This window comes from Lissotriton helveticus, chromosome 12 (assembly GCF_964261635.1).
Source record: "Lissotriton helveticus chromosome 12, aLisHel1.1, whole genome shotgun sequence".
Taxonomy (NCBI): Eukaryota; Metazoa; Chordata; class Amphibia; order Caudata; family Salamandridae; genus Lissotriton; species Lissotriton helveticus.
Genome location: NC_136073.1, coordinates 144,233,416 through 144,250,264, shown reverse-complemented (window position 1 = coordinate 144,250,264; position 16,849 = coordinate 144,233,416). Strand labels below are relative to the sequence as shown.

The window sequence follows — 16,849 nt, the reverse complement described above, 5'->3', positions numbered from 1 at the left end:
GCACGAAGGGATGAAAGACGTAGCCGAGTGGATGATGAACAGCCGCCTGAAACTGAACTCAGACAAGACGGAAGTCCTCATCCTGGGCTCCTCACCCTCCGCCTGGGACGACTCCTGGTGGCCCCCCGCCCTGGGCAGCGCACCCAAACCAACAGACCATGCACGCAACCTGGGCTTCATCCTGGACTCCTCCCTCTCCATGACCAGACAAGTCAACGCCGTCTCCTCGTCGTGCTTCAACATCCTGCGCATGCTACGTAAGATCTTCTGGTGAATCCCCACCGAGACCAGGAAGACGGTCACCCAGGCCCTCGTCACCAGCCGACTGGACTACGGCAACTCCCTCTACGCCGGAACCACTGCCAAACTCCAGAAGAGACTCCAGCGGATCCAGAACACCTCAGCAAGACTCATCCTCGACATCCCCCGACACAGCCACATCTCCGGACACCTGAGAGACCTGCACTGGCTCCCGGTCAACAAGAGAATCACCTTCCGGCTCCTCACCCACGCACACAAAGCCTTACACAACCAAGGCCCAGGATACCTAAACAGCCCCCTCAACTTCTACAATCCCACACGCCAGCTTCGATCGACCGGCCACGCCCTCGCCGCCGTCCCCCGTATCCGAAGAGCCACCACAGGAGGAAGATCCTTCTCCTACCTGGCCGCCAAGACTTGGAACTCCCTCCCGACCCACCTCCGCCTGACCCAAGACCACCTCGCCTTCAGGAAACAGCTCAAGACCTCGCTGTTCGAGCAGTAGCGGACCCCCCCTCCCCAAGTGCCTTGAGACCCTCCGGGTGAGTAGTGCGCTATATAAATGCATTGATTGATTGATTGATTGATAACTCTCTGAGACTCAACTCATGAGCCATCCTCTTTTCCTCCCTCTCCTTTTCCAACCTAGCTAGCTCCCACTTCAACTGCCTTTTCTCTCTTCGGTCAGCTAATTCGGCTTCGGTCAAACTTCTTTTAGAGACACTGCTGCCCTCCCTTGAAAGTGTCCTAGGACCCGTTATTAGGTTCCCCACTTCAGGTTGGTACAATCCATCCACTCCGATGACAGTGTCCCGATCCCCCTCTTCCTCCTTCTCCTTCCCCTCTGGGTGAGCTGCCACCCACGCTCTCAAGCTGGTTTGGAGTTCCCCCTTTTTAGCACCACGCTTGAAAAACACCCCCATACTTTGGCAAAATTCCCTGAGTTGGGCCACAGTATAGGTCTCCAATTCTTCCAGATCAAATTCCATTTTGCCAATTAGGGACAGGGACAGCCACTTGGAAGAAGTTAAGAAAGGGGGTAAAGTGAGAGTTACCTCCACCCACCACCAGGAATAAATTTGGAAAAGCAAAAATTATTAATTAGGGAGTCCGCTAGGAGAAAACTCCAGGTGTAGGCATGTGGTGCACACCGCGTTACTGCTAAGTGGATGCAAGCATCAGCTCTTATCCCACCGCTGAACACCAATATGTTGGACCCGGGGGTAACCGGCCCACCTTGGGTAGCCTGGCTCAAGTGGGAAGGCCTAACTCTTAGGCTGTCTGCGGTACTTGCGCCACACTCTCACAGTAATCCAGCGTACGTCCACCCAAAAATGACACTACACCGTAATTATAAAAGTTGGAAAAGCTTTATCTTTCCTTAAATTAGTTTAGCAGTTGCACGCAATTTATTAAATCATCATCTAGACCGTTTTCCTGTTACATCTATATTTGAAAGCACATGTTGTAGCATAGGAACACATTACATTAACGATTCTTCCGTTTTACTTATAGTATCATGAAGTAAATTAGATGTAATCGTTGTTGTTGTATAGCTTTATTTCGAAATATTTCATTTCATAAAAGCGTCACAGTAAAAAATCGATATAAAAATGAGAACAATTATACAATTTAGCCATCAAGAGTGGCAGATCTCAAAAAGACAATATAAAATATACAACAAGTAAATAGCATCCATCTAAAAACATTTATAGAAACACAAAATTATCATCTTTGAAAAAATAAAGAAGCGGGGACACAACAATAAGCAACGGGGCCGATAGAGTGTGAATTGGCACCCTTACTGGAGAATCATTAGATGTAATCATAAATTCATTACATTTCCTATCAGAAAGAGAATAAGTTCTAATAGTAATTCTGCACACTGGTGCTTTGATAAAGGAATCAATCAGCTGACTGCCTAGTATGCTATCTGCAGGTCAAAACAGTACATCATTTTCTTACATTGCATTCATTTTACATTCGTTTAAGATCATAGATCAGATTTTCAATACATACAGGCTTTGGATTGCTGGAAAGAATTACCCACTTAATGAAGGCAAGTCTTGAATTAAATTAATCACTGGGGGGGCTTATTTCATCAATGAATCCTGGCTTCTCATTTATCTCAGCACAGTCTTCTGTTCCCCTCGATTGTCTTTCTAAGTACTAGACTCAGATTAGCCCAAGTCTTGCTGGTGTGGTTCCTGAGCTCTTAGTTCTGTCAGACAATAACTCCCCCCGGCAGTTTAGTTCTGTCAGTTTCGCTCCCCGGTTTTCCTGTCACTCTTCCTATTTAGGCTGAAGGGGCCGATCACCTCATTGCCCAACAGGGGACCTAGGAGCACTGCCTGGCCTCCCACAAGCCCAATTCCCACCTTACTTGTCGTTTAAAGCGGTAACAAAAGGCCCCAAGTACTCTGGCAGTCGGAGGTACAGAGTTCCCACATCCGACGTCTTCTTCAGCTGGGAGGGCCCTTAGCGGCTGGCTCATAGAGGGGAATTCCCGCTGACTCCGATTGGTAAATCCTGCTTCTGGTGTCACCTCCCTTCCGCTCTCCGAGGAGGAAGGAACCTCCCCGGGGTCTGGCCTCCTGCGAGTTCGTCCCGCCTCCTTGAGCTCTTTTCTGTCAGCGCTGGGCGGGACTCCACTCGTTCTTGCTCTCGATCTCCTCACAGAGAATCAGGAATCTCTCCCTCCCGCGCCGATCCACCCTAGCGGGACAGGAGCTCCGGCGGCTGGCAGCTTCCACTCTACTCCTCCTACGCTCGCCAGACCGGGAACCAGGGTATCAGCGGGTCCGGAACCCAGACAGTACCAACCCCACTACAGGGGCTCTAAGCAGGCCTGCAGCAGCACGTTCAGGTACACGCTGATTAAGTCAGGGTCTGTGACAATCTTGGGACCCGCAATGGAGGGCAAATTCTGAGAAGCTCTGACAGTATAATAAGGAGTCTGGAAATCGGAAGACTCCAGGGGCAATTCAGTGAGGGCAAGGGGGGGTTAATGAAAGTAAATCCAGTCCCCTACAGGAGGACGCTGACCTCACCTCACCTCCTGCCGGCTTGTATGCCCTCTCACCCCAGAATCAGTCCAAGACTTCTCTCACAGGGGCGTTAAAAGGGGGGGAGATGCAATTTTCCAATTTGAAAACAGCAGGGCTAGGTCAACACACAGGGGGAAGCGTCAACAGCGAGGAGTAGCAGCCCCGGAGGACAGTCAAACCCTCCTACAGTGCACTAGCCTCCCTGCCCAGCAGCCTAATCTCCTAACTGCACTCTCCCTCTCCACACTTCTAAAATGGCCGCCCTGGTTCTGACCCTTACATAGGCTGATCTCAGGATTCCAGAACCAGCTGTTAATTTCAAACATTAAAAGAGTAATTCTACAAAAATAAACACACAAGTGCACACAAAACAAACACTTGAAATACTAAGGATTTTAGCATGTTATATTGAAAGAGTTTGCAAAAAAGGAAACATTTAAAGGGAAGGTTGGTGCTGTATCGCCGTGATTAACTTTTAATTGGTTAGTTTTATTTCGCAGTACAAGGCTCCTGCTCCTGCCAAGGCCAGAGTGGAAACCCAAAGCAGCCCTGGCAAATGTTTTCAGACTAGTCCCCATACAGTGCACATCAAGTGCATTGAGTGAGCCTGACCAGTACAAAGGGGGCTTTGGGAGGCTCTCCCCTCAAGAAAATTTAGGATACATTGGTGCTTTCTACAACCAATTTATCATTATATATTCAATTGTATTAGCTTTTAAAGAATAGTAAATGATGACCTTGCTATGCACCAGGATGCAACAAACTTTGTTGGGGTTCTTCAATGATTCCCTTATTATCACCCTTCAACATTGCCTCTCATTTCTCCATAGCACATCTGTCATGCATTACATTTTTTTAATAGCATCTCTAATACCATTGTAGGATGTCAGAGCACTTTACATCACACACATATAGAGACAATAAACCATACATGTAAATCAGTGTAGAGAAAATGTTACATAAGACAAAGCGGACCACAGGGTGTAGGATTCACATGCCATTCATACTGGTAGGCATTTTAAAAGAGTGCTTGGTCTGGAAAAGCACAAGCTCAGTATTCAGAACATAACACAGTGGTTAGCATTGACTTTAACAATAAAAATCTATTTCCACCCAGTCAGTCAGTCATATATCTTTTATTCGGTTGCCCTAATTTAGTAGGAACCACAAAAAGTACATAAAAACATTTCAAAATACAGATATAAAAAGAGAGCGGAATTAATTATACAATCACACTTACAAAGTAAAATATTCGAAGGGAGCAAAACAGGTCATATTTTAGTAAAGTGCTAGTGCATCTGAAAGTTAGTCATAATTACAGTGATGTTTTATACACGCCTTAAGAAAACAGGCAATACATTTAGCATAAAATTCAGATTCTAAATATTGAAGAGCGAGAAAAGCGGGGCGACAGCTTCTCAGGCCCATGGCTTGTAATAGTGGAATAATCCATCGCTTGCGTGATAACTCGTAAAATCTACAAAATGGCGTTACATGAATTGTGGACTGTACTGAAATTTCATCACATGGACATTTGATATGCAATTTTGACCAATCTTGTTTCTTCGGAAAAATTACAATACGAAAAAAAGTATTAAAACGAAACCGGGTCAAAAGATACTTTTCATAGGTATTCAAATGGTACAATAAATAGGGTGGAATACCTAATCGGGTCTGGATGGTTAAGATCTGACAATTCGTGACTTTATTAATTTCCTGAGTTAAACGCAACTCCCTTAAATGAGATAAACATAGGATTTTCAGATTCTTCCTCGTAATGCTTACTATAGATAAAGGCTGGAAAAAATAGGAGGCAAGATTTAAATCCGGAAGTTCCTAACGTATACCAACCATGGAATTTATACCCAGTATGCAAGGCCTATACAGTCCGTAATAAGGGAACGAGTCAATTTACACTGGTCCGTAAAAGAAATGGCTGGGTTCTGATGTTATCTGTTATATAGTCCATACCCAACTCAATATGGCAACCGTAGGTCGGAGAACTCTGCAGGACTGCCAACAAACATCTAATAAATCCGTTCTCTACCCTCTGAAGAGAATCTACGGCAACATAGCCCCACACCCCAGCACCATAAACTGCTACGCTATGGCCTTTCGCCTGAAATATTTTAATAATTTCTTCGGGAGGAGGCTTCCCGAGTTTTGGGGCGAAAGCAAACAGGGCAGTCGTGGCTCTTAGGAATAATAATTTCCTTGTGCTAATGGCCTGTTGCCAACATGATTTATTATCGAATAAAATGCGTAAATACGGGTATATGTTGGCACATTCCAGTTTATTATTATTGATAAAAATTGGTTTTGGCCTCTTTACCCTTTTGCCTATGTGCATTACAAAGGTCTTCTTAATATTGACCATGAGGTCCAAGAAAGCCATGAATTTACAATAACTATTAAGACTATTAAGAAGATACTGTAATTGAAGGGGGGTTCTTGCCATGATCACCGCATCATCAGCATAAAGTAATGCGGGGATTGGGCGGTGATCAATTGCCGGAAGGTCCTGGCTCCCTTCCAGCAAGGCTGATTCAAGACCATTTGTGTAAAGATTAAAAAGAAAGGGAGCCAGAATGCAGCCCTGTCTGACTCCCTTAGTCACAGGAAATGAATTGGTAAGTTCACCGTCAACACGGTATCTGACTCTGGCTGAGGCCTCTGAGTACAATTCACGTAGGAATACAGCCAACGGAGGGTCCACACCTATTTTCGTGAGAATTGACCACAGTTTGGAGTAAGAGACGCAATCAAACGCTGTGGTCAAATCCACGTAAATCAAATGTAACTTACCATTCTTTGCCCCAGCGTATTTACCAATCAGTAGGGAGAGATTTAAGGCCTGCTCAACAGTGCCCAGGCCCTCACGGAACCCATATTGTAGATTTGTCACTATGTGGCTTGTTTCGGCCCAATCCTGTAAGTGTTCGAGGACTAACCGACCGGCTACTTTGCCGAGGGAATCCAGGAGGGATATGGGCCTGTAGCAGGCTGGGTTATTACGATCTCCCTTTTTAAAGATTGGAAGTAACGTTGCTGTTGACCAGGATTTAATAAGCCCATTCGATGTCGCAGCTTCGATGCCCCGAGTTAAAATTGGAGACCATAAGTCCATATTATTTGTAAATATGTCCAGAGGAACCCCATCTGGGCCAGGTGCTTTGCCGGACTTTGAGGCAGACAGAGCGTGAATTACTTCACTATGATCAAAGTGTAACTGAATGGGATATATTTGTCGATTGGGGGGGTACACTCCCAGCCACTCTCAGTATCAGTATGATTCAGACTTTCTTCAGGGTTGAAGATTTTCGAGAAATCGCTTACCCAACTCTCTGCATTCACTGCTACTTCAATTCTGGGAGCAGAGGTTGTTTCCGAGAGAAAAGGAGTTTTTACTACTCGCGCGAAGGTGGAGCTATCTTTTGTGCGACAACTCTCATGAAGTTGTTCCCATAGACCCTTTTTTATTTCCTGCCTACATTTTTTCTTGGCCAGATTATATTCCTTTCTTAATCTTCGAACTTCATCTTGGTCGCTAATAGTTTTATGTGTAGCGGCCTTTAAACGTGAAAGTGCCTTCCTGCATTCGGGGTTAAACCACCCCTTATCTAGTTTGTTATTATGCTTCTGCTTGCGAAATAGCTCTTCACTAATTATTTTAATGATGTCCATAAAACTAAATAGAAGCAGCTTGTTAGAAGACTCCAGGTTAAGACAAGTTTCCAACAAGGGAAGTGCTCTATTTATCACCTTGGCTGTTATAATATCTGGGTCTACTTTTGCCCATTTAACCGAGTATCCGTTCATCTTATCCAGGCTCAGGGTTTGTTCCACCCAAAGAAACCCTTTTAGCAGCATCAAGATAATGAAACACCGGGAAAAACATAAGTTACTAACTTGTACCAAGCAGTGTGTAAGCAGCTCTATGGTGACAGTTTATAGGTCACTGTGCTAAATTATGATTGTCTCTTATGAGCTGTAGAGTAACACAAGAATATCTGTGACAAAACAGTAACCCACTGACCTACGCACTTAAAATACGTTTTTTTAAGATGCATGGTACGCGTTCTTTGCAGCAGGCATACTAACCCTCTGAGCTACATTAGATAAATCAAACTTGCCACTAGACAAAACTCTCATCTCTCTCCAGCAGGTACATTAATCACTGGTGTTATCTTGACACTTCTATTGTTGCTCGAAAACAGTTAATTCTAAAAGGAACTTTGTAGTGCTTTTAATCTGCTGCCTGAGGACCCCCTGAGAATGTGTCACAGACCCCTGGGGGTCCACGGACCCCAGTTTGGGAAACACTGTGCTAGACCATTGGTTGATCCAGAAATCCTCAGCACAAAAGGGATCCTTTTTATGTTTAGTGTGTTGAACTACCCAGTACCTTCTGGCTTTATTGGGTGACTTTCTGTATTTGATATAGTTAAAACTAGAATGGACAGTCACTACACCATCCAGCCCTGGGATTAACACAGGCCCCTTTGGCCCTTTACCACGGGGAGGTGGCACACAATCCCTCAGGGACCCCCAAACACATCAAAGGATTACCATTCTGCCAAAATTCAATTATGCAGCTGTGAGATGTAGTAGATTCAGGGGCCCCTTTTCACATTCTTCAGGGGCCCCCTTTATTTTAGGTTACACCAGTGACCGAGGTTTATGGGTCTTGCTCAGTTCAAACGTTGGTCAAGAAGTTTCTAGAATACACTCAAAATGAAACCTCAGCAGGCTCACCTGCAGTCACCATTTTGTGAGTTATCTATATACATGCATTCAAAAATGGACATCTGTCCCCATATAGTCAAGCACCATGCATGCAATTGAAGCTCACACTACTACAGCCACACAGTAAACCATTTATGTCCTACGTCACATGTAAAAAGTAAAAGGCTATGTTGTGCAAGTCTAGGTAGATCTTTTACGAGGAGCAGCCAGTAAGAATTCACGTTTACCGCTGAAAGGCAAAAAGGGCTTGCCCTTTAATAAACTTTTTGCTGCCAGTGTCAGTCCTGTGAAAGGTCAGTTTCTTTTCAGGAGTGCTACACTTTAGAGATGTATCTTTGCCTTAGAGCGATGCTCAGGTGACTCCAAGTTATCACCATGGAAGTATTGCTCAGGGACCATATATGGTTGTCATGTTTGATGCGTCAAAACTATGAAAAAACACTTTTGTTTAGAGTGAAGCAGAGACCAAGGTGCACACTCTCCACAGTTGAAAACTAAGAGGCTCTCCTGATGAGATTATTACCATCAGCACCATGGAATAGAGCAGTGAGGAGGACCAAGACAAGTGACAAATTTGAGTTTAACCAAGGCACTGGCCTAGCAAAGGCCTACTTGCTCATCTGACATAGTTCCATGAAGCACTCCAAGCCCTGTTAGTGCCAGGTGAAGTGAGTGCCACCTCAAATGCTGGATGCAGGTCGTGAACAGTCTCACATGCAGAGCAAAGACATAAGGATTCCCATAGAAGCTTAAAAATGAAATCTATTTTTGTTTGTTTCATGTCTTCTCTTCCAAAGAAAATCTCTCCTTGCACATCAAACCATCTTTTTTTTCAACATTCTCCATCATGAACAGTGATGGAGAATGTTGAAAACAAAGATGGTTCTGGGGAGAGGTGGGGATGGACAGTGGCCTTCGCAAAAACTCTCAAACACAGCTCCCATTCTGTCCTGCGGATGCCTTATTAGGAGAAGTTAAACACAGTTTGAAAACGTTGTCTGCTGGATGCAGACTGGGGACCGGAGAATTAGCTCCTATTTTAATCTAAATTTGGAGTTAAAATTCTCTGTTGATTTCCAACTGGTGAGTGAGGGGAAGGTTGCTAGCATATTTCTGCAACAGAATATGGTGTTTATGGTGTTTCCTGTTCCCTACTGCTAAATGTACATGTTGGATGAAAGCCAAGGTCTAAGGAAAGATGTGACATTTCAGTTCAGATCTTTCATTAAATGGTCCACAGAACCCCATCAGAAGTCTCCAATTCTTGCAAGGCTAGACTGGTCATTTAACCCATTGGTCATTTCCTCCTGGGTTGGAGCTACTGGAGACAGGTTTTTGAGAACTGACCCCTCCTGGTGGGCCTTCAGAAATATGCTCCATTTTCCCAGGTTTTATTGAAGCAGACATAGCCGGGTGAGAAAATAATGAGAGAGGCATATTTGATCTTTTTTGCTAGGGCTGTTATTTTTCCAGGCCAGCCCTGTATGTGTTCACATTCTGTCAGGAAAGGCAGACTATCAGAAAGGACAGGTGAACTCTATTGATTGGGCGTCATTGTGGCAAGATCATTGTTGCTTGATTTTTGACCTAACTAGTGGCTTTGCGCCGAGTGCACTTGAACAACTTGTGCTCTTACCATGGAAATAAGCCTGGGTCACCTCTAGAGTAGCATCTAGAGATTGTGTATACAATTGGAGTAATGGAGGGAATGTCAGTAGATTCTTATTGTGGTGTGCGGATGACAGAATGGTGGAAGTGTGATACAATGCTGATTGGGGAACGTAAAGGTTGCAATTTGAATAGGGCCACTATAAGCTGGTGGTTAAGGTAGAAGCATGTTATCAGTCCTATGGTGTACTTGTTGCTCCTTATGCTCAGAAGAATCAATATGCAGCTTAAACTTACAGGATGGGCCTATTATTCTGGGCCTCTATTGAATTCCTCATAAGCCCCCTGTATCAAGGATGAATGGGAGAGTAATTTGGAGAATGCAGCAAGACCAGAGATTGTACATAATTACCCATCTATAAAGTGTTTGAGCAAGTTGACAAAATCCATCTAATCTAGAGACTAAGGGCCATATTTACAAAAGTTACTGTTTGCGATTACCAAATAGCGTTTTGATAGGAATCACTATTCGGAAATTGCAAAATGAGATGTACGTAAGATAGTATTTCACTATTAGCAATTCAGTCAGTGACATTCAAATTTCCCTACAACTCTAAGGCTAAGAATGACGGGGAAAAGGACCTTGGGGCGGGAGGCGGAAAGTTGCATTTTCTGATAAGGTGCTTGAGTTGTTAGCTGGTTCATGTGTGCCACAAGTTCCTCCGTCATTTGGCAAAGCATCATTTTCAGTATCTGAGGCCCAGAAAACCAACATTTTGGAACAGCATACTGGAAAAAGTGAGCTCTCTTGGTCCCACTCAGAGGATCAGCCTCGAAAAAAAGAAACGCTGGAATGACCTAAAAATTCTTACCAAAGAGAAGGTGACCAGCACAATGACTGAGACTCGTAGTACAGGTGGTAGCCCCCTATAAACATCCTTCTCCCTCTCCAGTGGAATCACTTATCAAGGGGACACTTAAACCTGAAAGTGCTGTGAAGTGGAAGACATTGACACATCCAATCCTGCAGGTAAACCATTTTCTTTTATATATTTTTCCATAACATATTGTTTGTTAGTAACAAAACTCCTTGTAGATGTTTGCTGCAATTTAGAAATGCATTATGGGAGTTGTAGTACAACTAAGTGATATGGTGTACTGTGTGTTGATGAATAAACTACACATATCTATATATAATATTCATTTCAAAAACACATAAATCACATTTTCAAAAATATTACGCAAACTTAGTAACCATTTATTCATAATACCTCTGCACATACAATAGCACAGATGACACCCAGAACATGTCTGAAACCACTAAAGCTGATGAAGCAATAGACACACAAATCTATATTGAAGACATCAAATTTGCTACTCCCATGCCCATAACTGCAACTACTATGACATCAAATGTGGTCCCACTGCCAGACTTTGAGGAAGGTGTTGAGGAGTAAACACAAGGAAGGAATACAACAATGTATGTGCACTGGACACACAGACAACGTAAAGTCAAACTGCAAACAGTTTACACTGATATTGTCTCTAGGTCAGACAGTTCTCAATTGTTTGGTGCCCATGAGAAATCAATCATCACCGTACAGTGCCTACAAGCCAAACCGATAAAAACTGTGAATAGGCATCTGCAAAGCATGTCACGTTCAATGCTGCAATTGCAGGAAGGCCAAGATATTTCTGCCACGGAGAAGGAGTAACATATGCAAAGCCACAGGCACAAGCAGCACATGACATGCTACGGCGCATTTGCAAAATCAATCAATCGATTTCTAGTAGCTAATACCACTTTTGCCAGGAGAACTGTGAACATCCAAAATGACATGGGGCACTTCTGCTAAAATGTTGCATGCTGGCTGGCCAAGTGACAACGTTTGTCCTGAATATTTTACCACCATCTGAAGGCAAAGACAGATGTAGGCTCAGTGGCATATATTTGCCTGGTGAATGCTGTACAAGGCAAATACCTTGACAGACATCTTGAACAGATATATTCCCCAACTCCGCCATGAATACGCTTTTCCCTGCTCGTCATCTCTTCCTGACATTGTAGCTCTAATACTTTCCTCCTCCCTGCTATTCCAATTGCACCCCTCCACCTTAATTGGTTTAACCCTAAGACAACGTGCTCTCTATGAGGTTATCTCAAGACTCACGGACGACCTCATTGCTGCTCAGCACACTTGGATTTCTGAACCTATTTTGTTGAACCCTGCTTTATTGTATCAACCCCTAGACAACATGCACACTAAGAGGTTTTCCCAGGACTCACGTACTACCTTATTGCTGCTCAGCACACTTGGACTACCAAACCTATATGTTAGAATACTGCTTATTGTATGGATCTTGCTCAAAAACTGTTGTGAAGCGCTCCGATACCCTCCTGTCATGCTAGCTCTATATAAAACTCCTTAAATAAATAAACTCCACAGCCAAGCCCTGCTGAGGTGACTAACACCACAAGTTGTAAAATGTGGCTTTTGTATAAACTCTGATGTATTATACTAGTGTGTTATGTTTCTGTTTCCAAACGTTGTTGCCTTGTTTTAAACAATTACATTCTATAAAGATACAGTTGATGATACACAATAACAATACATTGTTACAACATGAATAAAAGGTACTATTTCAGTCATGTAAAAACCTTACCATTATGTGTGTTGGCTACTTCTTAGATGCAGTCATCATTCTTACATAAAAAAGTTGCGTTGTCATTGACCCTCTGCGGATTGTGTCCCTTCATCTTAGTCTGATTCTGGCTCTATGTTGATATTGTGAAGATTTCTTCCTCATGGCTATGTTGTGAAGAATGGTACATGTGGTAATGTTTTTGCATCAGGTCTCCGGTCTGTAGAGTTAGTGCTTCACCATTCATGTGTAGGCATGTAAAACATGATTTGAGAATTCCAAAAGTCTGTTCAATTATTGATCACTTGCTTTTATATGCCCTGTTGTACTGTCTTTCACTTCTGGGCCTTGAATGAAAGTATGGTGTCAGTTTCCAAGGGCCAAGGCATATGTACTGTATCTTTAAATAGTTTGAGAAGGAGAAATAATTTGATTAATTTTACCAAATATACTTTTAAACACTGTATGAGTTGACTTTGCAGTCCTCTTACTAACTAAGAAAACCATCACCAAATTCTCAGTATGAGACGGTTATTTATTCAACTGTTGTTTAACATAAAGTAGTCATGCGTGCTGCCAAGGAATCTGGCTACAAGGTCAGTTATGAAGCATGAGACCTCACACATAATCTGTACATTGAGTGAACGGGTCATTTTGCTGTTTCTATAAATACATTCATTTGCAGAGTGGTGGACATATTGCAACATGTGTGCCATCAACAAACCAATAATGTTTGGAAACAGTGCTACCCGATAAAGCAGTGAGTGTTTGAAAAAAAACATATGGTTCACTTTGCCAATCACGATGTTCATAAACCTATTAAAGAACCTAGAAAATGCACTTAGTGATACTCCTCTTGCCACTGCTATAAATCACTGGTAACTGCCAGAAGCTAAAAGGAGTAGACAGCACATTATTTGTACAGGTGGTGGGATTGATTTGCTTGTAACTGTTGGGGTTTGTTGATGAGGATGTAACTTAGAAACTAAATGCAAAATTGCCTCCCTACTCAGTCTATACTTGTCATAAATCTCCTCCTCATTCTGCTCAAACAAGGGGCCCCTGAGCCTTAATAACCTCTCCTTTCTCCTCCTCCATCTCTGCCTACCATCGAAAAATCCTCATCCTACTTGCCAAGACATACAGACCTGCCATTCTGGTAGAGCCAGATGCATTTGGGTGACGACTTTTTACCCTTTGCACCTCATTACCACCTGTTACACATTGATGGTATTTGCATTTCCTAAATGGCCATTTTGCGACCGATCACAATTAGAAAATCCTTTGTATGTAGTGTTGGCGACTCACTATTTGGTAATACCAATTTGTGAGTTCCAATTTCAAAATGCAAACAACGCGATTTCTACATGATGGAATTCTCACCTTGGACCATCAAAAATGGCTTTCATACATACAGTTAAGCCATTTTGCACTTCCTAACGGGCTGAAATAGCGGTTCACACCATTTGGAAATGCAAAATGGCTTCGTACATATTGCACTAAGTGTCTGCTCTCCATCGAGTATACATGTAGAGAATCCACATTAACACTGCTTTATTGAATGAATGGAGGTGTGATGAGCATGCACACCACTGGGAAATTGGGGCACGATTTACAAACCTATTTTACAATCGCAAATACTCTGAACCCGAGTTCAGTAACATTTTAGGAGTCATTAAACTTTTATTGACTTCTAAAATAGGATTTCAAACTCATACTGATTCACTGTTCGGAAGGTGTGTATTGTAGAAGTCCCTTTTAAATACTCAGTCGGTATGAGATGACTGAAATCCAGTTGCAACACAATTTAAAACTGAAGACTTCTGACTTGAGGTGGGGAGTCATTCACAAAGGGGAAAGGGGCAAGCAGGATCTCACTCTCCTTTGCGAATTTAAAAGAAGGCTTGTTCAAGAACAAGCGGTGGTCCATGGGAACCACTGCCAACTTTTTAACTTTTCACACAAAAAACAACTTACTTTTAAATGTAGCCATGATTCATTGGAGGAAAACAGACTGTATTAAAAAAACAAAAAACTTTTTGTAAAGGCAATCAGATATGGTTGTCTGATGAACCTAACAGACGTAATCTCAGTAGGAGACATACGTTGAATTATTGTTATACAGTTGACACACTAAATAAATGTTCGATGAACAACATTTACTTCCTCTGTATTAAGGAGTAGAGCTTGATCTCTCTTGATTTGGAAGTGTTCCATGTGGTCTTGTACCCATTGACTTTATTCTATTTTATCTTGCTCTTAGCTATGTGTCTGGAATTGTGGACTTCTACTATAAGGGTGACAAGAGCATCCAGAAGGACCAAGAGCTTCAAGCATGGGTGAGGGAGATCTTCAAAGAAGGCTTCCTGGAAAGGCAATCCTCTGGTATGATTGCTTGAACTTATTGCCAAGTGTTTTTGTTTGTCCTCCCCATTCACATTCTTCTCACTGATTATGGCTTAATAATAATCCGTTATTTGTAAAGTACAAACTAATGACTCCTAAGGGTCTCAAGGCACTGGGGGCCATCTGGGAGATAAAGTGAGATATTGCCTAGAGTCACATGAGGCTGAGCTGAGCTGTTGTAAGTGCTGGGATCGAACTTGGAGACCCACGCTCTGGAGTCAGCCCCCTCTGGCTGCTTCGCCACACCTCTCCTCAATATCCTTGATTGCTTGATATCCTAAGCAATAAGCTTTGATACGGATTGCGAAACCAAAAGTTTAAAGAATTTTCATGATTGAAGTGTCTTCCAAAGTTAAGAAATTAAAAGCTTCTAAGACGGATGGAATTCATTTTCTGTATGCTTAATTTTTTTAATGCTGTTAAAATGCAAATTTTGCTTTTATAACTCAATCTTATCTATAATTCTGTACCATGTTTCAGTGTACTAGAATTCAGAAAGCACTTTCAACAATGCTGTCAATGACATTGGATTGTGGCAGCTTATTGGAACTATGTAGTTAATTTGCCAAAAATAAATATCCTGCAGACATCATTTCAACCAAACAACTGCAGGCCTACCTATCGATGGCCTTGAGGCTCAGGATCTGACACAGTTAAATGTGTCGTATGTCTTCATAACATTTTTTCCGGTATTCTTTCAGGAGTGCCATCTTCTCTACAGACCCGTGCTGAATTGATCAAGTATCTGACTATGGTGATTTTCACAAGTTCCGCTCAGCATGCTGCTGTCAACAGTGGGCAGGTAATTGTAAATATGTCTCTAGTACTGTAAGTGGTGGAAAAAGTAACTAACGGAACATAAGTGTGTAGAAAACTCATCTGTAAGATATACATCTTAAAAAGGTGTTCACGACGACAAGCAATTGCCAGGTATTGATACTTTACTGTCTCTAGACTCGGTCTTCGATATATAAATATCGCATACATACAAACAACAGTACAAGAATATCAGTAGGGGGCGTGGCCAGAGTTGTGACCCTGCAAGGTACTTCTCTCCTGAGTTCCTCACATCGAGCCCCCAATCTCCCCGTCATGACCCGTTATTGGCATTGAGGTTGTTCCTCAGCAATTTCTTCCTGGGCAGAAATCCTGGTGATGAGTGTGCAGACCTTCCCCTGACCTGGTGAGATGGTGCAGGAAGGCTGGTCGGTCTGGGGAGAGGAGTGACAGTGGCCATCTTATGAGTGACCTGGAGAGGCGAGTGGTCTGATTTGATCTGAGTGGAGGCCTCCACTGGTGACAGACGACTGTGTTGGTGGCCCACCATTAACCACCATCTATGTGAGTCAGGAGCACTGGTGGGGGTGATTTCCCTCTGTGCCCACCCACTGTGCTGCCTGTGGGTCAGATCCCCTTTGTACATGGCTCATGCACCAACATGCCTGCGGTGGCCCAGGGGCCGTGCCGGGCCCAGGCCCGGAGCACTGCAACCACCATGGAGTTTACGGGGGCTGGATGGGGGACTGGCTGGGGGACTGTCAAGGCAAGATATGTTCCTCAGGAGCAGTACCCTCCAGAGGCCCACCTTCTGGCAGTTCTGACTCTGATTTCTAAAACAAAGGTGATCAGAATGGCCAAATGAGGGGAAGGGTATTATGAAGCGTACAGTGGGGAGGGAGACCTAAAACAGATGATCCAGCAGGTGAGCAAATGTATTCTAAACCCCAATTACAGCATTCTATTTGGCACATATGCATTTGACCTGTAGTATTTGGTTACCTGTAAGACGAAAGGCATGCTCTTGTCTATATATTTTCTGTATATGAAAGGCATTGCTTTATCTTATAGAAGAACAATAGCAATGTTCCACATTGAAAGAATCTCAGGAAGCATAATATATGTATCTGCGCATTGTCGGGCAGGAACTCTGGTTGAGTCAGGAGATTTGGCCGTGAGTTGGCTGTTCCCCCCTTTTTTCTTCTTGGTGTCCCCAGTCTCTTGTAGATGGGACAGTTTGCCCCCCGCCACAGTTCTGCAGCTGTTGCAAGCACATGGGCTACAAGAGAGCGGCACAGTCACTCGGTGTTGGGATACAGGGGTGGCAACAATTCTGAGCTCCTAATTTTAATTACATGTCC

At 43.3% G+C, this 16,849-nt stretch overlaps 1 protein-coding gene across 1 annotated transcript in view; it reads left to right on the top strand.

The window, feature by feature from the left end:
• The window catches only part of LOC144798477 (hydroperoxide isomerase ALOXE3-like), a 632,103-nt gene that overhangs the window by 596,783 nt on the left and 18,471 nt on the right, over positions 1–16,849 (top strand). The window contains exons 11-12 of the mRNA XM_078669375.1: positions 14,569–14,690; positions 15,413–15,513. Of these exons, the coding sequence (XP_078525501.1) occupies positions 14,569–14,690; positions 15,413–15,513 (223 nt within the window). The remainder of the gene's footprint in view (positions 1–14,568; positions 14,691–15,412; positions 15,514–16,849) is intronic.